This window comes from Engystomops pustulosus, chromosome 9 (assembly GCF_040894005.1).
Source record: "Engystomops pustulosus chromosome 9, aEngPut4.maternal, whole genome shotgun sequence".
NCBI lineage: Eukaryota > Metazoa > Chordata > Amphibia > Anura > Leptodactylidae > Engystomops > Engystomops pustulosus.
This window is the reverse complement of record NC_092419.1, coordinates 4587155-4610815: the sequence shown is the minus strand read 5'-3', so window position 1 is coordinate 4610815 and position 23661 is coordinate 4587155. Positions and strand designations below refer to the sequence as shown.

At 52.7% G+C, this 23661-nt stretch overlaps 1 protein-coding gene across 5 annotated transcripts; it reads left to right on the top strand.

Annotated features, from left to right (window-relative positions):
* Positions 1–11: 11 nt before the first annotated feature.
* MGAT1 (alpha-1,3-mannosyl-glycoprotein 2-beta-N-acetylglucosaminyltransferase) lies at positions 12–23661 on the top strand. Of its 5 annotated transcripts, XM_072124599.1 has the most exons (5): positions 12–249; positions 4866–4909; positions 11358–11432; positions 20626–21477; positions 22407–23661. In XM_072124599.1, exons 4-5 carry the CDS (start codon positions 20884–20886, stop codon positions 23157–23159), a joined length of 1347 nt encoding a protein of 448 aa, XP_071980700.1. In that variant the 5' UTR covers positions 12–249; positions 4866–4909; positions 11358–11432; positions 20626–20883; the 3' UTR covers positions 23160–23661. The 5 variants fall into 5 exon arrangements, with proteins under 5 accessions (XP_071980700.1, XP_071980699.1, XP_071980701.1 ...); XM_072124598.1 differs by lacking the exon at positions 4866–4909; XM_072124600.1 differs by lacking the exon at positions 4866–4909 and having other exon boundaries at positions 12–253; positions 11369–11432.

The following is a 23661-nucleotide window of genomic DNA, read 5'->3' as shown; positions in this document are numbered from 1 at the left end:
AATCCGCTTCTAGTTCTGCAGATACCCCGCATATCCCTCCGCCGAGTCCCTCGCACTGAGCCCCGGGTCTCTGCCTCGCGAGGGGGGAACAAGATGCGCCCGTTGCTATAGTGACCGCGTCCTAGTATTGGCTTCCGGCGGAAGTGGAAACGACCAGGAGGGGGGAAGGAGGTGGGGTAGAAAGAAGGCAACAGAGGGAGAGGCAGAAGGAGCCTGAGGCAGGGGGCGCCGCCACGTGACCCCTCCAGGGTAGGTGAAGCTGACGTCACGCTGCAGTGACGCCATTTGTGACTTTGTGGTGCGTTAGTGACGTCATCAGACTCATCTGTGTGTGTATCGGTGTCTGGAGTCCATTATCTGCTGTGTGTGGACCCCAAACCATGACCTGGGGGGAGCCTGACACTATACAGCCCTACCAATGTGGACTACAACTCCCAGCAGCCGTGTCCCTTCACTGAGACCCTCAGGCAGCGTCTCCTCTCGTGTGGTGAACGGCAATTACTGCAAGGAATCTGCCCGATAACCTACCTAACGCATCATTTCCCATTGATAGGAGTCTCCCGTGTTCTGCCCTGTACTGTAGAGGCTCTGCTCCTTTCCTGACAAGCAGGGCAAGGAGCTATTCCTATTGGCTACATCCAGCTATGCACATAGACCTGAGTGAGGGCAGAGTGACTGAGCATGTGTGTCCAGCCATACCCAGCTCAGGGTGGACGTGCAGACATGTGTGTATATATATACTCGCTATAGCTCCTGGCGTCGCCCGGGACAGTAAATAACTGCTCTTAGCTGCAACAAAATAGAAGGGGTTAACAAAAAATATTTAATATGTATCTATGTCCGACTGTCTCGGACTTTCTATTTCAGTGACTGTCTGTTGCCGGCAGGCTCATCACTTGGACTGTCTGTATCTGAGGGCAGAACTGCTTTATTTGGCCATGGAAACCAATCGGAGCTCACGTTTCATTCCCCCACAGCTGGTTTCTATCCACCAATCACGGCTCGGCTTCCAGACACTTGCTCCTGTGTGTGGCGGGTAGTAAGTGGATTTTCCTTTAGCGGAGACACACGTACACTCAGCAGTGGCACCTTCAGTATTGGGCACCTCCGCTCCCCGGATTGTCAGAGATCCCAGCTGTAAGACCCCATGTCTCGGTGTGTAGGTTACAGATGTCGGGGTGCTCGGTAGTCATTGTGGGGGTCACCTGTGCCCATATACATTGTAATGTTTCCTGTGTGTTCTGTAAGTCGCACGTGTGATTCATCAGGATTGTGTCTGATTGGGAGACGTCATGTATGTACCTGGGGGCACTGACATCACAAAGCTTCAAGGGATTCTTCAGGGTGACAAATCTGATGGATGGTGTAAGGACATTATCATCAGATTCTTGGCCGTCACCGCTGTTAAGCTGCGTCCTTCATCATCTACACTCCGGGGGCTTTCATTCAGTTTCTAAATGGAGTCATCCTTATTCATAGATCCAGGCACCGTGACTGTATAATCTTCTATTATTTGTTATCCATGGTCTCCTTCCTTCTAAAATCAACTTATATAATTATTCTAACGAGCCTGAAGGGCTACCGGGGCGTATCCCAAAGCCCTTCCATGCTGAAGATTCACAGGATGTTACACCTGCAGGAGCACTTCCCCCTTGCACTCTGTGATTTCAGTAGGCAAAGGGTGGGGGAAAGTGCTGAGGGAGGGGCGACAGTGTAGATTGAGGGAATCTGGTAACGCCCCCAGAGCTCTTGTGGCTCATTTGCATCATTTTGAAAGTTGATTATAGAATGAATCAATGAATTACACTTCTGTGTGCTTTGTGCTCTGTGTAGCCAGGATTCATATCCCAGGGTTGTAACCTCTGTAAGTGCACAGAGCTAAGAGCACAGCAGTGTAAGGACACGCCCCCACACGCCCCCAGAGAAGCAAAAATTTCTTGAATATAAATCCATATGTCACAGTCCTGCTGCTGCTACTATACGCAAAGGTCTGATGCCACGTCGCCAAGGATGATATGTAACACTGGCTGCAATCTGTACGATTATAGCTACTGACGGGTTCCCTGCAAGGGGTTAATAAGCAGTGGTCCTCTGCGAGCAGATACTACTTGACACAAAGCTGGAGAAGCTTTCAGAGATGATGAATATGACAGGACTAGACCAAAGTGACGCTATGATGCCCCGGGGGGAGAGGGTGTCTGGCACTGATCGCTGTGTGCAGTGTGGACTTTGGTGGGGGGATCCTGTCCCGTACTTGTCTATACCAGGTCTGGCACTGATCGCTGTGTGCAGTGTGGACTTTGGTGGGGGGATCCTGTCCCGTACTTGTCTATACCAGGTCTGGCACTGATCGCTGGGTGCAGTGTGGACTGTGGGGGTGGGGGGGATCCTGTCCCGTACTTGTCTATACCAGGTCTGGCACTGATCGCTGGGTGCAGTGTGGACTGTGGGGATGGGGGGGATCCTGTCTCGTGCTCGTCTATACCAGGTCTGGTACTGATCGCTGGGTGCAGTGTGGACTGTGGGGGTGGGGGGGATCCTGTCCCGTACTTGTCTATACCAGGTCTGGCACTGATCGCTGGGTGCAGTGTGGACTGTGGTGGGGGAGATCCCGTCCCGTACTTGTCTATACCAGGTCTGGCACTGATCGCTGGGTGCAGTGTGGACTGTGGGGGTGGGGGGGGATCCTGTCTCGTGCTCGTCTATACCAGGTCTGGTACTGATCGCTGGGTGCAGTGTGGACTGTGGTGGTGGGGATCCTGTCCCGTACTTGTCTATACCAGGTCTGGCACTGATCGCTGGGTGCAGTGTGGACTGTGGGGGGGATCCTGTCTCGTGCTTGTCTATACCAGGTCTGGTACTGATCGCTGGGTGCAGTGTGGACTGTGGTGGGGGAGATCCCGTCCCGTACTTGTCTATACCAGGTCTGGTACTGATCGCTGGGTGCAGTGTGGACTGTGGGGGTGGGGGGGATCCTGTCTCGTGCTCGTCTATACCAGGTCTGGTACTGATCGCTGGGTGCAGTGTGGACTTTGGTGGGGGGGATCCTGTCTCGTGCTCGTCTATACCAGGTCTGGTACTGATCGCTGGGTGCAGTGTGGACTTTGGTGGGGGGATCCTGTCCCGTACTTGTCTATACCAGGTCTGGTACTGATCGCTGGGTGCAGTGTGGACTTTGGTGGGGCGATCCTGTCCCGTACTTGTCTATACCAGGTCTGGTACTGATCGCTGGGTGCAGTGTGGACTTTGGTGGGGGGATCCTGTTCCGTACTTGTCTATACCAGGTCTGGTACTGATCGCTGGGTGCAGTGTGGACTGTGGGGGTGGGGGGGATCCTGTCTCGTGCTTGTCTATACCAGGTCTGGCACTGATCGCTGGGTGCAGTGTGGACTGTGGTGGTGGGGATCCTGTCCCGTACTTGTCTATACCAGGTCTGGCACTGATCGCTGGGTGCCGTGTGGACTGTGTGTGGGGTCTGGTACTGATCGCTGGGTGCAGTGAGGACTGTGGTGGGGGGATCCTGTCTCGTGCTCGTCTATACCAGGTCTGGCACTGATCGCTGGGTGCAGTGTGGACTGTGGGGATGGGGGGGATCCTGTCTCGTGCTCGTCTATACCAGGTCTGGTACTGATCGCTGGGTGCAGTGTGGACTGTGGTGGTGGGGATCCTGTCCCGTACTTGTCTATACCAGGTCTGGCACTGATCGCTGGGTGCAGTGTGGACCTTGGGGGTTGGGGGTGATCCTGTCTCGTGCTCGTCTATACCAGGTCTGGCACTGATCGCTGGGTGCAGTGTGGACTGTGGGGATGGGGAGGATCCTGTCTCGTGCTCGTCTATACCAGGTCTGGTACTGATCACTGGGTGCAGTGGGGGTGGGGGGGATCCTGTCTCGTGCTTGTCTATACCAGGTCTGGCACTGATCGCTGGGTGCAGTGTGGACTGTGGTGGGGGAGATCCCGTCCCGTACTTGTCTATACCAGGTCTGGCACTGATCGCTGGGTGCAGTGTGGACTGTGGTGGGGGAGATCCCGTCCCGTGCTTGTCTATACCAGGTCTGGTACTGATCGCTGGGTGCAGTGTGGACTGTGGTGGGGGAGATCCCGTCCCGTACTTGTCTATACCAGGTCTGGCACTGATCGCTGGGTGCAGTGTGGACTGTGGGGGTGGGGGGGATCCTGTCTCGTGCTCGTCTATACCAGGTCTGGTACTGATCGCTGGGTGCAGTGTGGACTGTGGTGGGGGGATCCTGTCTCGTGCTCGTCTATACCAGGTCTGGCACTGATCGCTGGGTGCAGTGTGGACTGTGGTGGGGGGGATCCTGTCTCGTGCTCGTCTATACCAGGTCTGGTACTGATCGCTGGGTGCAGTGTGGACTGTGGGGGTGGGGGGGATCCTGTCTCGTGCTCGTCTATACCAGATCTGGCACTGATCGCTGGGTGCAGTGTGGACTGTGGTGGGGGGATCCTGTCTCGTGCTCGTCTATACCAGGTCTGGCACTGATCGCTGGGTGCAGTGTGGACTGTGGTGGGGGGATCCTGTCCCGTACTCGTCTATACCAGGTCTGGACGCCACATGGCAGCAGAATCCGTCACGTGGTCAGGCGGCCGCGTGTTACATACCAGACTGATCTCAAAAAGGGAAAAATGTGCAGCAAATAAAAAAAGTAATCCAGGCGCTGGCATCTATCCGGGCACACAATGTTCTGTGGTTTCATCTTAAAGGCATAGTCCAGGGCAAGTAACTAAGGGCTTTATACTGACCGTTCCAATAAGAAGGATCCAATTCTGTGTCATACAATATCTGCTCCGACATTATCCCCTGGTTGTATCCGCTCTGTACTAAATATGCTGTGGTCTCTTTTATAGATCAAGAATCAGCAGGCTCAGGATGAACAGTACTTAGGACCCAGGTTAGTTTGCATAGTTAGTTCTGCATTTACTATTCAGTCCATATCCTTCTATCCCCGTGTGAAGCCATTCAGCGCTCTGCCCACATCATGGCTCGTGGCTTAATCATGGCTCCGATCAGTATTTCGTGGATCCGGCAGAAATCTTATGGGCTTCTGCTTCAACTAAGACCAAATGTTGTCTCACATTTTTCCATTCAGTCTGAGCCCTCATTAAAGGCCAGAACCTATACTCTAATATCATGATGGCGAATGACAACCCATCCTCCCCCCCCCCCCCCCTGTAGCGTGGATCCGGAAGAAGCCAGAAATTTAGCGAAGCCTCCTACAGATTGCGTTGACCCTTCCTGACTGCACTGACCTAATAGAGGGGCAGCCTTGTGTTTTTTGGATTGAGGTCTATGTCCATCTTTCAAAAAGTGACCTCCGAAGGGGGGACCACAACTCTCCAGTCAGTTGATGTCGTGTGTAATATTACGTGACGGCTACGTGGATGGATGTTCAGCCGTGTGACCCTATTTGTGGCAGGATAAAGGAGTGGACCCATTTTTTTTCCACACGGTTCCTTTCACATCTTCCTTCCAAAACAAAAACCCCAAGAAAGTCGAAGCCAATCGTGGCCAATATTCCACTTTTATGACCAGTTTTAATTTAATATATATATGAAAAAGGTTTTCCCCTTTGATTTCATTCCTCTTACGTCTGACCTACTATAATTGGCCTCCATAAATGGCTTCCAGCTGTTCTGATTGTAGAAGATGTCCCGATGGAGCTGCCATTCTCATCACTGGTCTGGGAAGAGCTCCAGAAGAACCTGCATCGTGAGGAGGCATATGGCATCTCGGCTGGTAATAAGACAGGTCCTGTGTATGCAAATGTGGCAAAACTTTTGAATTTTTTCAACTATATTTCTGGCGGTGCACCCTGCAGACAATCAGAGAAGAAGCTGCAGCATGCGGCGCAGGGAGGAGAAGAAGAAGAAGCTGCAGCGGGCGGTGCAGGGAGGAGGAGAAGAAGAAGCTGCAGCGTGCGGCGCAGGGAGGAGAAGAAGAAGAAGCTGCAGCGGGCGGCGCAGGGAGGAGAAGAAGAAGAAGCTGCAGCGGGCGGCGCAGGGAGGAGAAGAAGAAGAAGCTGCAGCGTGCTTCGCAGGGAGGAGGAGAAGAAGAAGCTGCAGCATGCGGCGCAGGGAGGAGGAGAAGAAGAAGCTGCAGCGTGCGGCGCAGGGAGGAGAAGAAGAAGAAGCTGCAGCGTGCTTCGCAGGGAGGAGGAGAAGAAGAAGCTGCAGCGGGCGGCGCAGGGAGGAGAAGAAGAAGAAGCTGCAGCGTGCTTCGCAGGGAGGAGGAGAAGAAGAAGCTGCAGCATGCGGCGCAGGGAGGAGGAGAAGAAGAAGCTGCAGCGTGCGGCGCAGGGAGGAGGAGAAGAAGAAGCTGCAGCGTGCGGCGCAGGGAGGAGGAGAAGAAGAAGCTGCAGCGTGCGGCGCAGGGAGGAGGAGAAGAAGAAGCTGCAGCATGCGGCGCAGGGAGGAGGAGAAGAAGAAGCTGCAGCGTGCGGCGCAGGGAGGAGGAGAAGAAGAAGCTGCAGCGTGCGGCGCAGGGAGGAGGAGAAGAAGAAGCTGCAGCGTGCTTCGCAGGGAGGAGGAGAAGAAGAAGCTGCAGCATGCGGCGCAGGGAGGAGGAGAAGAAGAAGCTGCAGCGTGCGGCGCAGTGAGGAGGAGATTTATCTTTGGTGGACCCAAAGACCAATAAATATTTTTCTACCTTGGCCTAAGTCCATAAATCAGGAATGAAGAAATATAGAAATGTCATAATTCTCCTGTGTTATAACTTATGATATATTTGTGGAGTCCATGTTATCCAGGCACATTGCGCTGGTCCGCCGGCTGCGCCTCTCCTCCGATGTGTTAGTGGATGTTGTGACACTTATTATCTCCCCTATGGGGACAATCAGAGGTCGCACTAACATTTTTCCCAAAGGGTAAAAATACTCCTCTTACTATTTTTGAGGAGTATTTTTAGTCGAGGAGGAGTATGAAAATTTCGGTAATACATATAACTAAATAATATATAATAGCCGTATATAATGTTAATAGACGCTATTTATAAAAAAAAAAAAATCATCTGTCTGCTCACCACGCACAATACACACACACTCGCACACACACACCCTCGCACAGCGCACACTCCCTCCCTCCCTCGCACAGCGCACACTCCCTCCCTCCCTCGCACAGCGCACACTCCCTCCCTCGCACAGCGCACACTCCCTCCCTCCCTCGCACAGCGCACACTCCCTCCCTCCCTCGCACAGCGCACACTCCCTCCCTCCCTCGCACAGCGCACACTCCCTCCCTCGCACAGCGCACACTCCCTCCCTCAGCGCACACTCCCTCCCTCAGCGCACACTCCCTCCCTCCCTCAGCGCACCCTCCCTCCCTCAGCGCACCCTCCCTCCCTCAGCGCACACTCCCTCCCTCCCTCAGCGCACACTCCCTCCCTCGCACAGCGCACACTCCCTCCCTCGCACAGCGCACACTCCCTCCCTCGCACAGCGCACACTCCCTCCCTCGCACAGCGCACACTCACTCCCTCCCTCGCACAGCGCACACTCACTCCCTCCCTCGCACAGCGCACACTCACTCCCTCCCTCGCACAGCGCACACTCACTCACTCCCTCCCTCGCACAGCGCACACTCACTCACTCCCTCCCTCGCACAGCGCACACTCACTCACTCCCTCCCTCCCACAGTGCACACTCACTCACTCCCTCCCTCCCACAGCGCACACTCCCTCCTTCCCTCGCACAGCGCACACTCCCTCCCTCGCACAGCGCACACTCCCTCCTTCCCTCGCACAGCGCACACTCCCTCCTTCCCTCGCACAGCGCACACTCCCTCCTTCCCTCGCACAGCGCACACTCCCTCCTTCCCTCCCACAGCGCACACTCCCTCCTTCCCTCCCACAGCGCACACTCCCTCACTCCCTCCTTCCCTCGCACAGCGCACACTCCCTCCTTCCCTCGCACAGCGCACACTCCCTCCTTCCCTCGCACAGCGCACACACACCACACGGTACACACTCACAGTGCACAGCATTCACTCACTCCCTCGCACACTCACACACAGCAGCCTCACACAGCACATAGCACACACACCACTGCACACACTCACACAGCGCATGGTACACACTCACAGTGCACAGCACACACTCACACAGCGCTCAGCACACACTCACCACACACACACACACAGCGCATGGCACACACTAACCACACACACACACAGCGCATGGCACACACTCACCACACACACAGCGCATGGCACACACTCACCACACACACAGCGCATGGCACACACTCACCACACACACAGCGCATGGCACACACTCACCACACACACAGCGCATGGCACACACTCACCACACACACAGCGCATGGCACACACTCACCACACACACAGCGCATGGCACACACTCACCACACACACAGCGCATGGCACACACTCACCACACACACAGCGCATGGCACACACTCACCACACACACAGCGCATGGCACACACTCACCACACACACAGCGCATGGCACACACTCACCACACACACACACAGCGCATGGCACACACTCACCACACACACACACAGCGCTCGGCACACACTCACCACACACACAGCGCATGGCACACACTCACCACACACACAGCGCATGGCACACACTCACCACACACACACACAGCGCTCGGCACACACTCACCACACACACACACAGCGCTCGGCACACACTCACCACACACACAGCGCATGGCACACACTCACCACACACACAGCGCATGGCACACACTCACCACACACACAGCGCATGGCACACACTCACCACACACACAGCGCATGGCACACACTCACCACACACACAGCGCATGGCACACACTCACCACACACACAGCGCATGGCACACACTCACCACACACACAGCGCATGGCACACACTCACCACACACACAGCGCATGGCACACACTCACCACACACACAGCGCATGGCACACACTCACCACACACACACACAGCGCTCAGCACACACTCACCACACACACAGCGCATGGCACACACTCACCACACACACAGCGCATGGCACACACTCACACAGCATTCACTCACAGCACATGGCAGACACACGCAGCACACACTCACCCAGCGCATACACAGAGTGCAGTGTACCCCCGGCCGCGGCTCACACTCACCCGGCACCTCTCTCAGGTCCCGCCGGGATCACATGACCGCTGGCCGCTGCGGCGGGCATTGAGACCTGGAGCAGCAGCATCGCGGGGTCGGCGCTCCGCATCCTGCTGAGCGGCCCGGCGCGCGCTGCGATCGCTCTTGTCATTCCCCTCCTTTGCAGCGTGCGCCGGGCCGCTCAGCCTGCGCGCTACACGGAATAATTGCCAAGCGTATCTTTACGCATGGCAATTATTTTGGGGGGTAATGGCGCCTCATCACGCGTCTATGACGCGTGGTGAGGAGTTAATGCGACCTCTGGGGACAATAAACTCCATCCTAAATTCTATTCTATGACAAAGTTTTCGGATCAGACTTTGCTCTTGTGTGTGGATGAGGACATTCGCTGTGGTGGATCAGAACTTCTAGAATTGGATACAGCTGTAGATTTCTGGGTTCTCCTCCCGGGTTGTTTAAATGGGTTTTCCGTGTCCATCTCCTCTCCAATGGATTGTCTTTTGAGCGCTGCCTGAATTCATAACAATCTTCTAGCGAGCGCCAGACGAAACTTAGTCCTGGTCCTTGTGCTTCCTGGGGCTTCTGAACAGATACAATCCAGGGCGGCCCCCGGGGACTTTCAGTCCCACCGTATTTCTATCAATAGTCCAGATTACCCATTTCTCCTCTGTCAGGTTACACGTAATGGGAAATGTCCTTTCATGCAGAGCTTTCCCTTCTGACCATTGGAAATCCAATCTCTCGGAGAACGTTTCGCTTCTTTTTCCATTTTTACTCTCTGTAAGTTCTCCTGACCCGTTTATCTGTTACTTGTGACCCAAACAGGAACCCTCTGTCCTCTCACCACGGTGAAAAACAACAGATAGAAATGTTGAGGCAGCAAAATCTTCACTGACCCCCGTCCTCTTGTGTTCTGGGAGAGTCACAGGGGGGGGGGGGTAGATTCTGATTTCCTGCAGACCCCTCCCCCCACAACCACAGACTGCACTGTGATGCTGTACGGGGGTCAGTGGAGGTTATCACCACTTCCTCAGAGCAGCGATTTCCTGGCGTGACTGCGATCCCGCTGATAGATCATTGTATCGGCCGCTCTGCTGTTCTGGACAGAGCTTCCGAATTGTCACCAACTTACTGCTGCATTATCTGCTGGGGAACAAATGAAATGTATTCGTTAGCTGCTTTCTTGAACCCCCCCCCCCCCCCCTCTACTTAATATGTCCGTCTTGAATTTAGGTTCCTTCCTATATCATCTTCTGCACTTTGCTGTCAATCCCATGTGGCCTCAGCACAGCATCACATGACCATTTAGAGATGGACTCCTCTCCGCCTACTAAGGGAGCAATGTGATTATCCTTCCCATCTATATTCTCTATACCATAAGTATACGGTCAGGGAGGCCGAGCGCTGAGGCCTCTAGGGTCCTGTTGCACAGATCTGCTTATTAGTAACTGTGATAGGAGTTTCTGCCTCTTTATGTCTCCATATGTTAGAGGTAGGTGCACGCTGATGCCAACCACCCTTCTCAATGTTATAGAACATTGCTGCTTCCTTGCCCTAGGAGGCAGCAAGACTATGAAATATAATCCAGGATTGTAGCTGTGCGCTGGGGGCGTGTCCTCACACTGCTGTAGCTTTTCGCTTTCTGAATTGAGCTGCTCCAAAGCCCCACCCCTTTGCTCTTAGTTACAGCTTCTGGGTGAATATTCCAGCTGCCACTCAGAGCACAATGCAGAGATCTCACAGCACAGCAGTCACAGTCCTGCTTCTACTAAAAACATATGCATGATTCCACATCTCTCCAGGGACCATACATAGCCCTGGCTGCAGCCTGGTCACACCTGCTGACAGGTTCCCTTTAAGCTTCTGCTAGTTCTGCAGCTCATGTGGAATCTCCCTCTGACAATATTTGGATGTGGTTTCGGAAGACAAACACAATCCGGTTGAATCCGGCCTCCCGTGTGATGAGAATATCCGGACAATGGGAGATCGGTCTTCCCGGAGATTCCCACGTGTGACCTGCGAGATATTGGGGTTTCCTGACTTCAAGATAAAAGTAGAAGTTTACGGTTTGGTCTTGCTGTGAAGCAGACGCACATCTGACTGAAAAGTGGAGCCTCCCTTTAATTTTTTTTTCTTCACACGATATATATTTATGAACCAATAAACTGTCAGAATTTTCTTTGTGCACTGTTTGGATTTTTTATTTTTTTACTTTGTTTCCTTGTTTCCCTCAGGCAGCCATCAGCCATGACCTCAAAATGACGAAAAATGGCAGAAGAAGTCGGCAGAGAGATGGCGCTCCGGAGCAGGTGAGGACCTTTTATATCTTTTACAAGCTATTGTTTATGAGATGAGCGAGTGGAAATTCCATCAATCCAAGCGCCTGACATAGAGGGATGAAAGTCACCACTGGGGGTAGCTCAGGAGAGGACTGCGTATACAGCCACCACTGGGGAGAGCTCAGGAGAGGACTGCGTATACAGCCACCACTGGGGAAACTCAGGAGAGGACTGCATATACAGCCACCACTGGGGAAACTCAGGAGAGGACTGCATATACAGCCACCACTGGGGGGAGCTCAGGAGAGGACTGCATATACAGCCACCACTGAGGGGAGCTCAGGAGAGGACTACATATACAGCCACCACTGGGGGGAGCTCAGGAGAGGACTGCATATACAGCCACCACTGGGGAGAGCTCAGGAGAGGACTGCATATACAGCCACCACTGAGGGGAGCTCAGGAGAGGACTACATATACAGCCACCACTGGGGGGAGCTCAGGAGAGGACTGCATATACAGCCACCACTGGGGAGAGCTCAGGAGAGGACTGCATATACAGCCACCACTGGGGGGAGCTCAGGAGAGGACTGCATATACAGCCACCACTGGGGGGAGCTCAGGAGAGGACTGCATATACAGCCACCACTGGGGGGAGCTCAGGAGAGGACTGCATATACAGCCACCACTGGGGGGAGCTCAGGAGAGGACTGCATATACAGCCACCACTGGGGGGAGCTCAGGAGAGGACTGCATATACAGCCACCACTGGGGGGAGCTCAGGAGATGACTGCATATACAGCCATTACTGGGGAAACTCAGGAGAGGACTGCATATACAGCCACCACTGGGGGGAGCTCAGGAGAGGACTACGTATACAGCCACCACTGGGGGGAGCTCAGGAGATGACTGCATATACAGCCACCACTGGGGGGAGCTCAGGAGAGGACTGCGTATACAGCCACCACTGGGGAAGCTCAGGAGAGGACTGCATATACAGCCACCACTGGGGGGAGCTCAGGAGAGGACTGCATATACAGCCACCACTGGGGGGAGCTCAGGAGAGGACTGCGTATACAGCCACCACTGGGGGGAGCTCAGGAGAGGACTGCGTATACAGCCACCACTGGGGGGAGCTCAGGAGAGGACTGCGTATACAGCCACCACTGGGGGGAGCTCAGGAGAGGACTGCATATACAGCCACCACTGGGGGGAGCTCAGGAGAGGACTGCGTATACAGCGACCACTGGGGGGAGCTCAGGAGAGGACTGCGTATACAGCCACCACTGGGGGGAGCTCAGGAGAGGACTGCGTATACAGCCACCACTGGGGAAGCTCAGGAGAGGACTGCGTATACAGCCACCACTGGGGAAACTCAGGAGAGGACTGCATATACAGCCACCACTGGGGGGAGCTCAGGAGAGGACTGCATATACAGCCACCACTGAGGGGAGCTCAGGAGAGGACTACATATACAGCCACCACTGGGGGGAGCTCAGGAGAGGACTGCATATACAGCCACCACTGGGGAGAGCTCAGGAGAGGACTGCATATACAGCCACCACTGAGGGGAGCTCAGGAGAGGACTACATATACAGCCACCACTGGGGGGAGCTCAGGAGAGGACTGCATATACAGCCACCACTGGGGAGAGCTCAGGAGAGGACTGCATATACAGCCACCACTGGGGGGAGCTCAGGAGAGGACTGCATATACAGGCACCACTGGGGGGAGCTCAGGAGAGGACTGCATATACAGCCACCACTGGGGGGAGCTCAGGAGAGGACTGCATATACAGCCACCACTGGGGGGAGCTCAGGAGAGGACTGCATATACAGCCACCACTGGGGGGAGCTCAGGAGAGGACTGCATATACAGCCACCACTGGGGGGAGCTCAGGAGATGACTGCATATACAGCCACCACTGGGGAAACTCAGGAGAGGACTGCATATACAGCCACCACTGGGGGGAGCTCAGGAGAGGACTACGTATACAGCCACCACTGGGGGGAGCTCAGGAGAGGACTGCGTATACAGCCACCACTGGGGGGAGCTCAGGAGAGGACTGCGTATACAGCCACCACTGGGGGTAGCTCAGGAGAGGACTGTGTATACAGCCACCACTGGGGGGAGCTCAGGAGAGGACTGCGTATACAGCGACCACTGGGGGGAGCTCAGGAGAGGACTGCGTATACAGCCACCACTGGGGGGAGCTCAGGAGAGGACTGCGTATACAGCCACCACTGGGGAAGCTCAGGAGAGGACTGCATATACAGCCACCACTGGGGGGAGCTCAGGAGAGGACTACATATACAGCCACCCCTGGGGGGAGCTCAGGAGAGGACTACATATACAGCCACCACTGGGGGGAGCTCAGGAGAGGACTACATATACAGCCACCCCTGGGGGGAGCTCAGGAGAGGACTGCATATACAGCCACCACTGGGGGGAGCTCAGGAGAGGACTACATATACAGCCACCACTGGGGGGAGCTCAGGAGAGGACTACATATACAGCCACCACTGGGGGGAGCTCAGGAGAGGACTGCATATACAGCCACCACTGGGGGGAGCTCAGGAGAGGACTACATATACAGCCACCCCTGGGGAGAGCTCAGGAGAGGACTGCATATACAGCCACCACTGGGGGGAGCTCAGGAGAGGACTACATATACAGCCACCACTGGGGGGAGCTCAGGAGAGGACTGCATATACAGCCACCACTAGGGGGAGCTCGGTCAGCAGTGTCAGGAGGCCTCAGTGCTTGTACATGCAGCACAGCAGTGTCAGGAGGCCTCAGTGCTTGTACATGCAGCACAGCAGTGTCAGGAGGCCTCAGTGCTTGTATGTCCAGCACAGCAGTGTCAGGAGGCCTCAGTGCTTGTACATGCAGCACAGCAGTGTCAGGAGGTCTCAGTGCTTGTACATGCAGCACAGCAGTGTCAGGAGACCTCAGTGCTTGTACATCCAGCACAGCAGTGTCAGGAGGCCTCAGTGCTTGTACATGCAGCACAGCAGTGTCAGGAGGCCTCAGTGCTTGTACATGCAGCACAGCAGTGTCAGGAGGCCTCGGTGCTTGTACATGCAGCACAGCAGTGTCAGGAGGCCTCGGTGCTTGTACATGCAGCACAGCAGTGTCAGGAGGTCTCAGTGCTTGTATGTCCAGCACAGCAGTGTCAGGAGGCCTCAGTGCTTGTACGTCCAGCACAGCAGTGTCAGGAGGCCTCAGTGCTTGTATGTCCAGCACAGCAGTGTCAGGAGGCCTCAGTGCTTGTACATGCAGCACAGCAGTGTCAGGAGGCCTCCGTGCTTGTACATGCAGCACAGCAGTGTCAGGAGGCCTCGGTGCTTGTACATGCAGCACAGCAGTGTCAGGAGGCCTCAGTGCTTGTACATGCAGCACAGCAGTGTCAGGAGGCCTCAGTGCTTGTACATGCAGCACAGCAGTGTCAGGAGGCCTCAGTGCTTGTACATGCAGCACAGCAGTGTCAGGAGGTCTCAGTGCTTGTACATGCAGCACAGCAGTGTCAGGAGGCCTCGGTGCTTGTACATGCAGCACAGCAGTGTCAGGAGGCCTCGGTGCTTGTACATGCAGCACAGCAGTGTCAGGAGGTCTCAGTGCTTGTACGTCCAGCACAGCAGTGTCAGGAGGTCTCAGTGCTTGTATGTCCAGCACAGCAGTGTCAGGAGGTCTCAGTGCTTGTACATGCAGCACAGCAGTGTCAGGAGGCCTCGGTGCTTGTACATGCAGCACAGCAGTGTCAGGAGGCCTCGGTGCTTGTACATGCAGCACAGCAGTGTCAGGAGGCCTCAGTGCTTGTACATGCAGCACAGCAGTGTCAGGAGGTCTCAGTGCTTGTATGTCCAGCACAGCAGTGTCAGGAGGCCTCAGTGCTTGCATGTCCAGCACAGCAGTGTCAGGAGGTCTCAGTGCTTGTACATGCAGCACAGCAGTGTCAGGAGGCCTCAGTGCTTGTACATGCAGCACAGCAGTGTCAGGAGGCCTCAGTGCTTGTACATGCAGCACAGCAGTGTCAGGAGGCCTCAGTGCTTGTATGTCCAGCACAGCAGTGTCGGGAGGTGATGGTGGCTGTAATCCTCTATTATACAGGGGAGGAGGCCTCAGTACTTTACATTTATTGTCCCCTACATCTGATGTATGTAATGGAGTCTCACGCCGAGTCACGGATTAATCAGTAACCGGACGCTGGGATCTCTTCACCTTTGGACAACGGCTATAGGACTCCGACCGGGGGAGGGGAGGTGGGGAACAGACAATGCAGGGACCCTATAGAAGGGCGACCTGTATATATATATACTACAGAGGGAGCGGGGCACATGATCTTCTCATGAAGCTCCTCAATCAGGACCCTATAGATAAACCTGTCGTAGCGCTGGTAGATAGACAGCGGGGAGGAGACATGTCTATATACACGTGTGGCCCCCAAATATCTCTGAAGATTTGCCCTGTACTTTTAAGGGATATTCCAGGAGGTCCTAGACAAATGCTTCCCTCTAGTATAACATGCTCTATAGTGGACCTGTTCATCCTGAGCAACCTGTTACATGTAGAGAGAGATACACAATAATAATAAGTTACTTTGAGCTCGGGGGGGCTTGTGTGTACAGGATTTTAGTGACTGAACTGGTTCTGGGTAATAACGGATCTAGAGGGACCCCCTTCCCCCAGCCCCTCAAGCATTCGATACTGCCCCCCCCCCCCTGTGTAGTCTCCAATACGACTTTGAAATCGCTCTTTATCGCCCATCAATGAATGCAGTTTTTCCGGTTTGGTGACGTCACATGGCCGCACTTGTCCCTCTAGTCTCTAATCTGGGGGGTGGTGAGAAGACCCCGGCTGTGTGACCTCTGTATACCTGACTGTACCTGGGCTTTCTATCAGTATTCTTAAAGGGCGTTTCTGGTTGCAGTAAACATTCAGGTGACTGGGGCTGAGTTGCAGTACCAGGCTCAGCCACTATACTGTGTGTGGCGCTGTGCTTGGGGACTGCAGCGCTCATTCTAATTCTGAGGTCTCTTCAGACATGAAGTCCCAGTTGAGGGGTCATCAGAACGTAGATCGTTAAATCCTGGTCCAATGGCGTAATCACGATCGCCATAGGACCCTGTGATGAGGTCACATTTTTGGGGTGGTTTTTGGACACTAAACCACCATACGGACCCACGCCACAGGTTGTGGCAGCAACTTTCTGTCTTCTCACTGCACACACATCCAGACCCGGCCACAGAGCATCTAATGTGTATGCGAGGAGGAGGGGGGAGGAGAACAGAGGACTCTGGGTAACAGCCTTAAAGTAAATCTCCCATCAAATTCCATCCTGATAAATCAGGGACATTACTCATAGATCCAGGCACCAGGTCTGTTGTATCTTTTTTTATTTCTTATCCATGGCCTCCCTCCTTTTAAAATCAACTTTTAAAATTATGCTATAGAGCTTAAAGGGCTCATGGGAGTGTTACCAGAGCCCCCTCTGTGCTGTATCTTCACGGGGTGTTACAATGAGCAGAGCAGGTCTCTCCTCTTTTTGCACTTTCTGCTGCTTCTAGATTCAGAGGCAGGAGGGAGTGGGGGAGACGTGTTCTGCTCATTGTTACAGCCTCTGAATCTACAGCTCGGGGGGGGGGGGGGCTCTGGTAACATGATGGATTTTGATTTCCTTTGAAAGGTTTCACAATCGTGGCGTCATAAATATAGATGTGACCCTCTATGTACTTATAGAGTGCCCTGTGGATCTTCCAATAGATACTTAAAGGCCGTTATTGTTCCCTGTTATCAGCTGGACAGAAGCCACTTGTAGGAGTAAAGTCCTGGAGATCCTCTACTCCCTCCATGATCACTCTGATGTCTGTCACTGGTTGTGTAGCCCTTTAATTAGTCATATTTGGAGGGTAACATCAGAGTAACCTGCGTGGGAGGGCAGTGCTATGTGTTACGGTTAGAGCCTTAGGGGGTAGTAAGATAAAGGGGGGGGGTGTTGAGTAAGTTGTAAGGTCTGCTCCTCTAACCTACGGGTATGATGTATGTAGGGTGATTCATGGGTGACATGTAGCATCACCTTGTAGGTGCGCAGGGTCAGCTCTGCTATGCACGCTGTGACCCCCCCTATTCCAGGGTTTGTGTAGTTTTAGTTTTGCATGTGACTGCCGCCTGTGCCGTGTCTGTCTCGGAGTGGATAATGAGAGCTCCCGCCTTCTTGGGGCTGTCTCTTTCATGTGTGTCTGTAATCTAATGCTTATTCCGCTGACTTCCTGAAGAGAGCAGGAAAAAGCCGAGGAGCGAGCGAGAGAGACAGCAGGGAGGCTCGGGGGATAGACCAGAGGCTCGGGGGATAGACCACAGGACACTAATAAGTTTGGAAAGTTCTGAAAGAAGTTTCCCGGGGCAGAGCGGTCGCTGAGATCTACAGGTCGGATTATATTCTTTTCTTCCCTGCCTCTCTCTGACTCTGACACTTTTCTTTGAAGTTCTGTCTCTTCTTTACGGCTTCTGGAGTCTTTGGTTTCCTTTACAGCCGCCGCTTACTCTCTCCCTGCCTCCATCTGTCACAATGTGAACCATAAGTACCAGCATGACCCGCCAGACAATCCAGAGGCTTTAGTTTGTTGTGCGCTGGGACCATGAGAAGGGGTTAAAACTGTCTGTCCATGGTCGTTCACCAAAATCTTTCTTATGGAGACACCTGGAGGGGGGAAACCATTCACTAGATACACTACAATCACAATTACTATTATTTTTGAAGAAAAGGGGGGGGGGGGGGAAATTGTGAAGCTTTAACAAAGAATAGTTTTACCTCTTTGTTCTGGAGGGGAGTCAAGATTGAGGATAACCAGGTTATGGGGGCAAGGAGGGGGTTGTCCAGGAACAAGGAGTTAACTTTTCAGATATTCTCATCCAGTTGATTGCCTGCAGTACCAGGCTCTGCCTGTTAGGACGAGTGGCGCTGTCTTTGTTATCCTCACCAATCTCTTTAGTAAAGCTCAGGAAGTTTTTTGAATGACTGTCAAGACCCCCAGACCATTGCAGGGAGTGCTCATTGACTTCCTTGGTCCCGTGAAACGGCAGTCTAGGACTTGGCACAATGGGGAATGGTTCCATGTGTTAGGGATCGGGTCTTGATTTTGCTGTGATTCGCATTCACATTGTGGATTAGGGAGCAGTTGGTGTCGGTTCTGGTTGTGTTCCCTTCGACTTTACGCCCAACAATGAGCCACAAGCCTGAAGAAGGCAACCGGTCATCCCCGATGTGACCCCCGATAGGGCTGTAACATGAAATGCCCCGAGGGGAAGTCTCCCTGTCCTTATTGAGAGCCATTAATCCCTGTAGTTGTGGCCGTGGCTGCCGTACCCCGGTATTTCCGGCTCTCACCATTGCAGACTGTGCAGTTATTCTCCGTTCTCTTGGCCTCTTTCACTTCCCGTCGTGTCCATATGGCAGAGCCCGGTATCATGCGACCCCCTGCCTCTCCCCCCGCTGCCGTTTTTACTCTTCTGTAATCTGGTTAACTTGCTATTTAAAACGTTCAATCCCTTATTAGAAGAGAAAGGCGATAATCTAACGAGGAGAAGTAGGAGGGTGAGAGCAAGGTCAGGAAACCGGAGAGGTAGGGGGACAATCGCCAAAGACGACAATGTCAGGAAGCCGGCAGGTGGGGGGTTAAAGGAAAAATTGGGGAACTTTAGTAAGACTGAAAGTAGAAAACCACAGCCCTGGGGACCATGGGGAACTACTTGTAGTGGAGACCACACTATATCTGGCACCTCAGGGCTATTCACCTTGGCAGATGTAGGAAACCACCACCTAAATCCACACAAAGTCCCCATGTTCTGCCCTGGAAGATGGAAGCAGAGGGAGGGACTTGACTCCTGCATGAAGATTATTGACCCCCAGTCCCTGAAGCCGTAGTTCTAGTAGAGCCTAGTGAGAGATGCTCCACGAGAAGGAGATCTCTGTCTTCCAGTTATTGGATGCAAATGTTCGTCTAAGTTGACTACTTCCCAGAGGTGGTTTGTGATTGGTTAGCTAAAATAACTGCTGATTAGGGCTGAAATGTATTAATTTGGTCAGTCAGTGGAGTGTGAGTCTGACCTAAGGACGGAAGGCTCTAACTCCGGGGCTAGGAGCTTATGCCTCAACTCATTACCCTTCAGAGATGTTGTGGAACTGATTTTAGCTCCACCCCTAACACTGAAGCTCAGAGCTCCTCCTTCCAACTCCCGAAAGCTCCTCCTATCAACTCATTGGAGCTCATCCCTCCAGCATCGGGAAGCCTTTTTATTGAGGGAGATAAGGCCCAACATATAATGATGAAGGACATCTCAGATGGTTACAGAAGTTGCCCAGTAAGATTTACGATTACCATTACTAATGCATTAAGGACCCACGTATTCAGATACAGGCCGTGTTTTTCTGAGATTTGAGATTACCGTTTAGTGTAGGGTAATGTTTTGGGGCACCTTAAGAATCCTACTTCTTTTTGGAGAGTTCATTGTTGGCTAAGGGTCCTTCTACATGGGCAAATTGTCTTCCGGTAATGAGTGGAAGAAAATTGTCCCCTAACCCTAATTGTCTATTTTACCTTATGGAAGCAAAATATAATACAGTTGTCCACCCCCCCCCCTCTCCCCCCTGTGGGATTCACCTTCGTAAAAAAAATAATGCCATTTTACTAATAGAAACTCAAAATGATGCCCCCGGCTTGTAAAAGTGTCTAAATCACTTCTGCTAAAGTCCTACATTTCCCCCCGAGTACACGATGTCCCTCCATCCCACCCTGGAGCCGCCTCCTGCTTGGCCGCTCCTCATTAACTGTTTTCGCTGTCTCCCCCAATCACTCATTAAAACTATCTATCGTTGTCTATACGCAGCAAGCGGCCGGAGAGCCCCAGGTCGTTGACTCCATATCCTGGCCAATTACCACGGCTGCCAATAATCTCCTGACTCCATTCTGGTGTTTTGTAACTCAGGACTGTGGTTGCGAGATAACATTACAATGTGACGTGTGATGAGCCTCGTAAACTGGACTCCTCGCACAGCGCAGGGGATGGTGGAGCCTTCAGAATGACTAGGGAATGTGAAGGTCGTAGAGACGTGACGGGACACAACCCTCTCCATAGTCATTGATGTTTATGGTCTTTACAGTCACACGTTTGGCTGGTCGTTTTGGCGCAGCAGTTGTACTAATTGCTTCCCGTTTCCCTACAGGTCAGTGAAGTTGCTCTGCCTGAAGAAGACCTACAAGTGTGAAGAAGTTCTCCATGGTGCAGTCATTGATATATTTGTGAAGACCCCATCGTTCCGTACATCTATGTTGTGTTGACGGTATTGGTCAACCGATTTGTCTTAGATTTTCGTGCTGGACTGTGCAGGCCCAACGTATCATGAACTAAAAGTCCTGAAAGCCAGAAGTCCATCGTTTGAGAAGCTAGCCCATCTTAGTACATATCGGGACCCCCCAGGGGAATGCCGCGCAAGGTTAGCGTGGCGGCCTGGGGGGCGGCCCTATTTATCTCATGGAATGCCATTCTTCTACTCTACCTCATGAGCCGCCCAAAAGCTCCCGACGCTTCAGACCTTACAGCACATGTAATCCGACTGGCTGAAGACGCAGAAGCCGAGTTGGAGAAACAGAAGGATCTTCTCCAACAAATCCACCACTATAGCAGACTGCTTAACCGCCGCCCGGCTCCGCCAAATGCTGCACGTGGTCCTGAGCTGCCTCAGCGGCTCTTCAATGCATCTTCTCCATCACCGACATCTGTGGCCCCTGAATCACAGTCAACAGTCATTCCAGTCCTGGTCGTAGCTTGTGACCGGCCCTCAGTCAGGAAGTGCTTGGACTCCCTGCTCAAATACCGTCCCTCAGCAGAGCAGTTTCCCATCATCGTGAGCCAGGACTGTGGCCATGCAGAAACTTCCAGAGTTATTGACTCTTATGGAGATGCCATCACTCACATAAGTCAGCCAGACCTCTCCGAGGTGCCGGCTCCCCCAGAACATAGAAAGTTTCAGGGCTATTATAAGATCTCCAGACACTACAGATGGGCACTTAACCAGGTAAGTCCTGACCGTCTAGAACAAAACTGTGTAGTTTTTGATAAGGCAGATCTCTAGAGCATGACCATATGGAGCAGTTGTCAACACTCCTGGTACGTAGGCAAAGAAAAGATGATCTAAGTATTCACAAAAAGATTTATAGTTAGCGGATCCTCTTTATGATGGCAGAAACTTCATGAAACCTGAAGAATTGTAATATAATTTAAAGTGTAACTGAGACGTTACTGCCAAAAACTAGTGTTAGCACAGCTGCAGAGAGACTTTGATAACAATTCCAACGATACCTGTATCCTGCTCCTGGCTTCTTCCTAACCTGAGATATATCTGGTATATATAACATTAGATATAGATTCAGCTATTCCTGAGGTGGGGGGGGGTACTTCCTAGTTATGACATCAGCTCAGGGCAATGAAGCCAGAACAGCACAGCATGTTTGTAACTGGCCGATCTGAAGCATGTGATGAGTCACATGCTTGTGACATCACTGAAGGTCCTTTGCATCAAACTAAGTACTTTCAAATGATGCAGGACAGCTTGTTTGTAATTGGCCAGTCTGAAGCGTGCGAGTCTCATGCTTGTGGCATCACTACAGGTCCTACAGCCCCTCTCCACAAGCCTCCTGTCATCTCTAGCTCTACTATACGGCTTCCCATGGCAAAGGATGGCAAATGGAGATTAGCCTGGGGGGCAATTTACAACCTCTGCTAAACAGCTGCAGATAGCTAATGATAGATCGATGTACAAGTCACTTTTTTTATGCAGATTTTTTTTTTTTTAATGTTCTTTGCCCTTTGAATTTGTCTTTTTATACTTTCACAATGCTGACCGCTCTACTTAACTGCAAAACTAGTGTCACAAATCCCCGAGTGCTGAGGTCTGCTTCGTGTATAATAAACCTTGATTATATATAACCTAAAATTGTTTTTCAGATCTTCAGGGTCATGGGTTACAAGTCGGCTATCGTAGTGGAGGACGACCTGGAAGTGGCTCCAGACTTCTACGAATACTTCTTGTCCACTCATTACCTTCTTCGTAAGGATCCCACTCTGTGGTGCGTCTCTGCCTGGAACGACAATGGGAAGGAGGCAATTGTGGAAGCCAAAGGCGCCTCCATTCTTCACCGTTCTGACTTTTTCCCAGGCCTCGGGTGGCTGCTACTTCGGGAGCTGTGGGAAGAACTTGAGCCCAAGTGGCCAGCAGCCTTTTGGGATGACTGGGTCAGGCGGCCAGAGCAGAGACTCGACAGGGCATGCGTGAGGCCAGAGCTGCCTCGCACTAGAACATTTGGTAGGAAAGGCGTCAGCCAAGGTCAGTTTTTTGACCAACATCTGAGATTCATTAAACTGAACCAGGAGCCAGTGGCCTTCACAAAAATAGACCTTTCATACCTCCTAAAAGAAAATTATGACCCCTGGTTTGTGGGGCAAGTTTACGAGGCACCCAAAGTTAGGGCTGAAGAGGTTCTGCAAGGGCAGGTGCCCGGTGGAAGGACGGTAAGGGTGGAATACACAACAAGAGACACTTTTAAGGCCATGGCCCGGGCCTTTGGTGTAATGGATGACCTGAAGTCAGGGGTGGCCCGTGTCGCATACAAGGGAGTTGTAACTTTTACTCATAGGGGTAGAAGAGTGTTCTTGGCACCACCTCAAGGTTGGGGAGGGTATGATCCATCGTGGACATAAAGTCGTCGTCTTTCTTAATGAGATAGGGCATCAAAAGTTATTTTTCTCTGTGAGAGGTTCTGAGGGTCCAATATGTTTTGGTGCTATTCGCGAAGAAATAACTGCACCATTGAGAAGCTCACAGGTTGTGGAGATGTTGTAAAGCGCCAGGCACCAGGGACGTGAGCTTCTTAGATAGCTGAGCAGGGGCTTCAAGAAGGGATCCACAAACCACTTGGAACAGTCGTACAGATGACCTCGGGAACACTGTGGTGACCCAGAGCTACACCTACGCACTCAGGAAGAGGTCATCTCCGCCAACCATGGACCGCGGCACGGAGGAGGGAGGGCTCCTCTCCTTCCATCGAATTCCTTCACCTCAATAAAGTGACCTTTTATAGCCAAACGAGTCTGAGTCCTAGAGGCAAACTACAACATGGACGTCTTTGCACATATTCAGTGTGTGTATGGTTTTGTTTTCAGTCTTTTTGCAGATAAAACATTTTTTGAATGTAAAAATTAA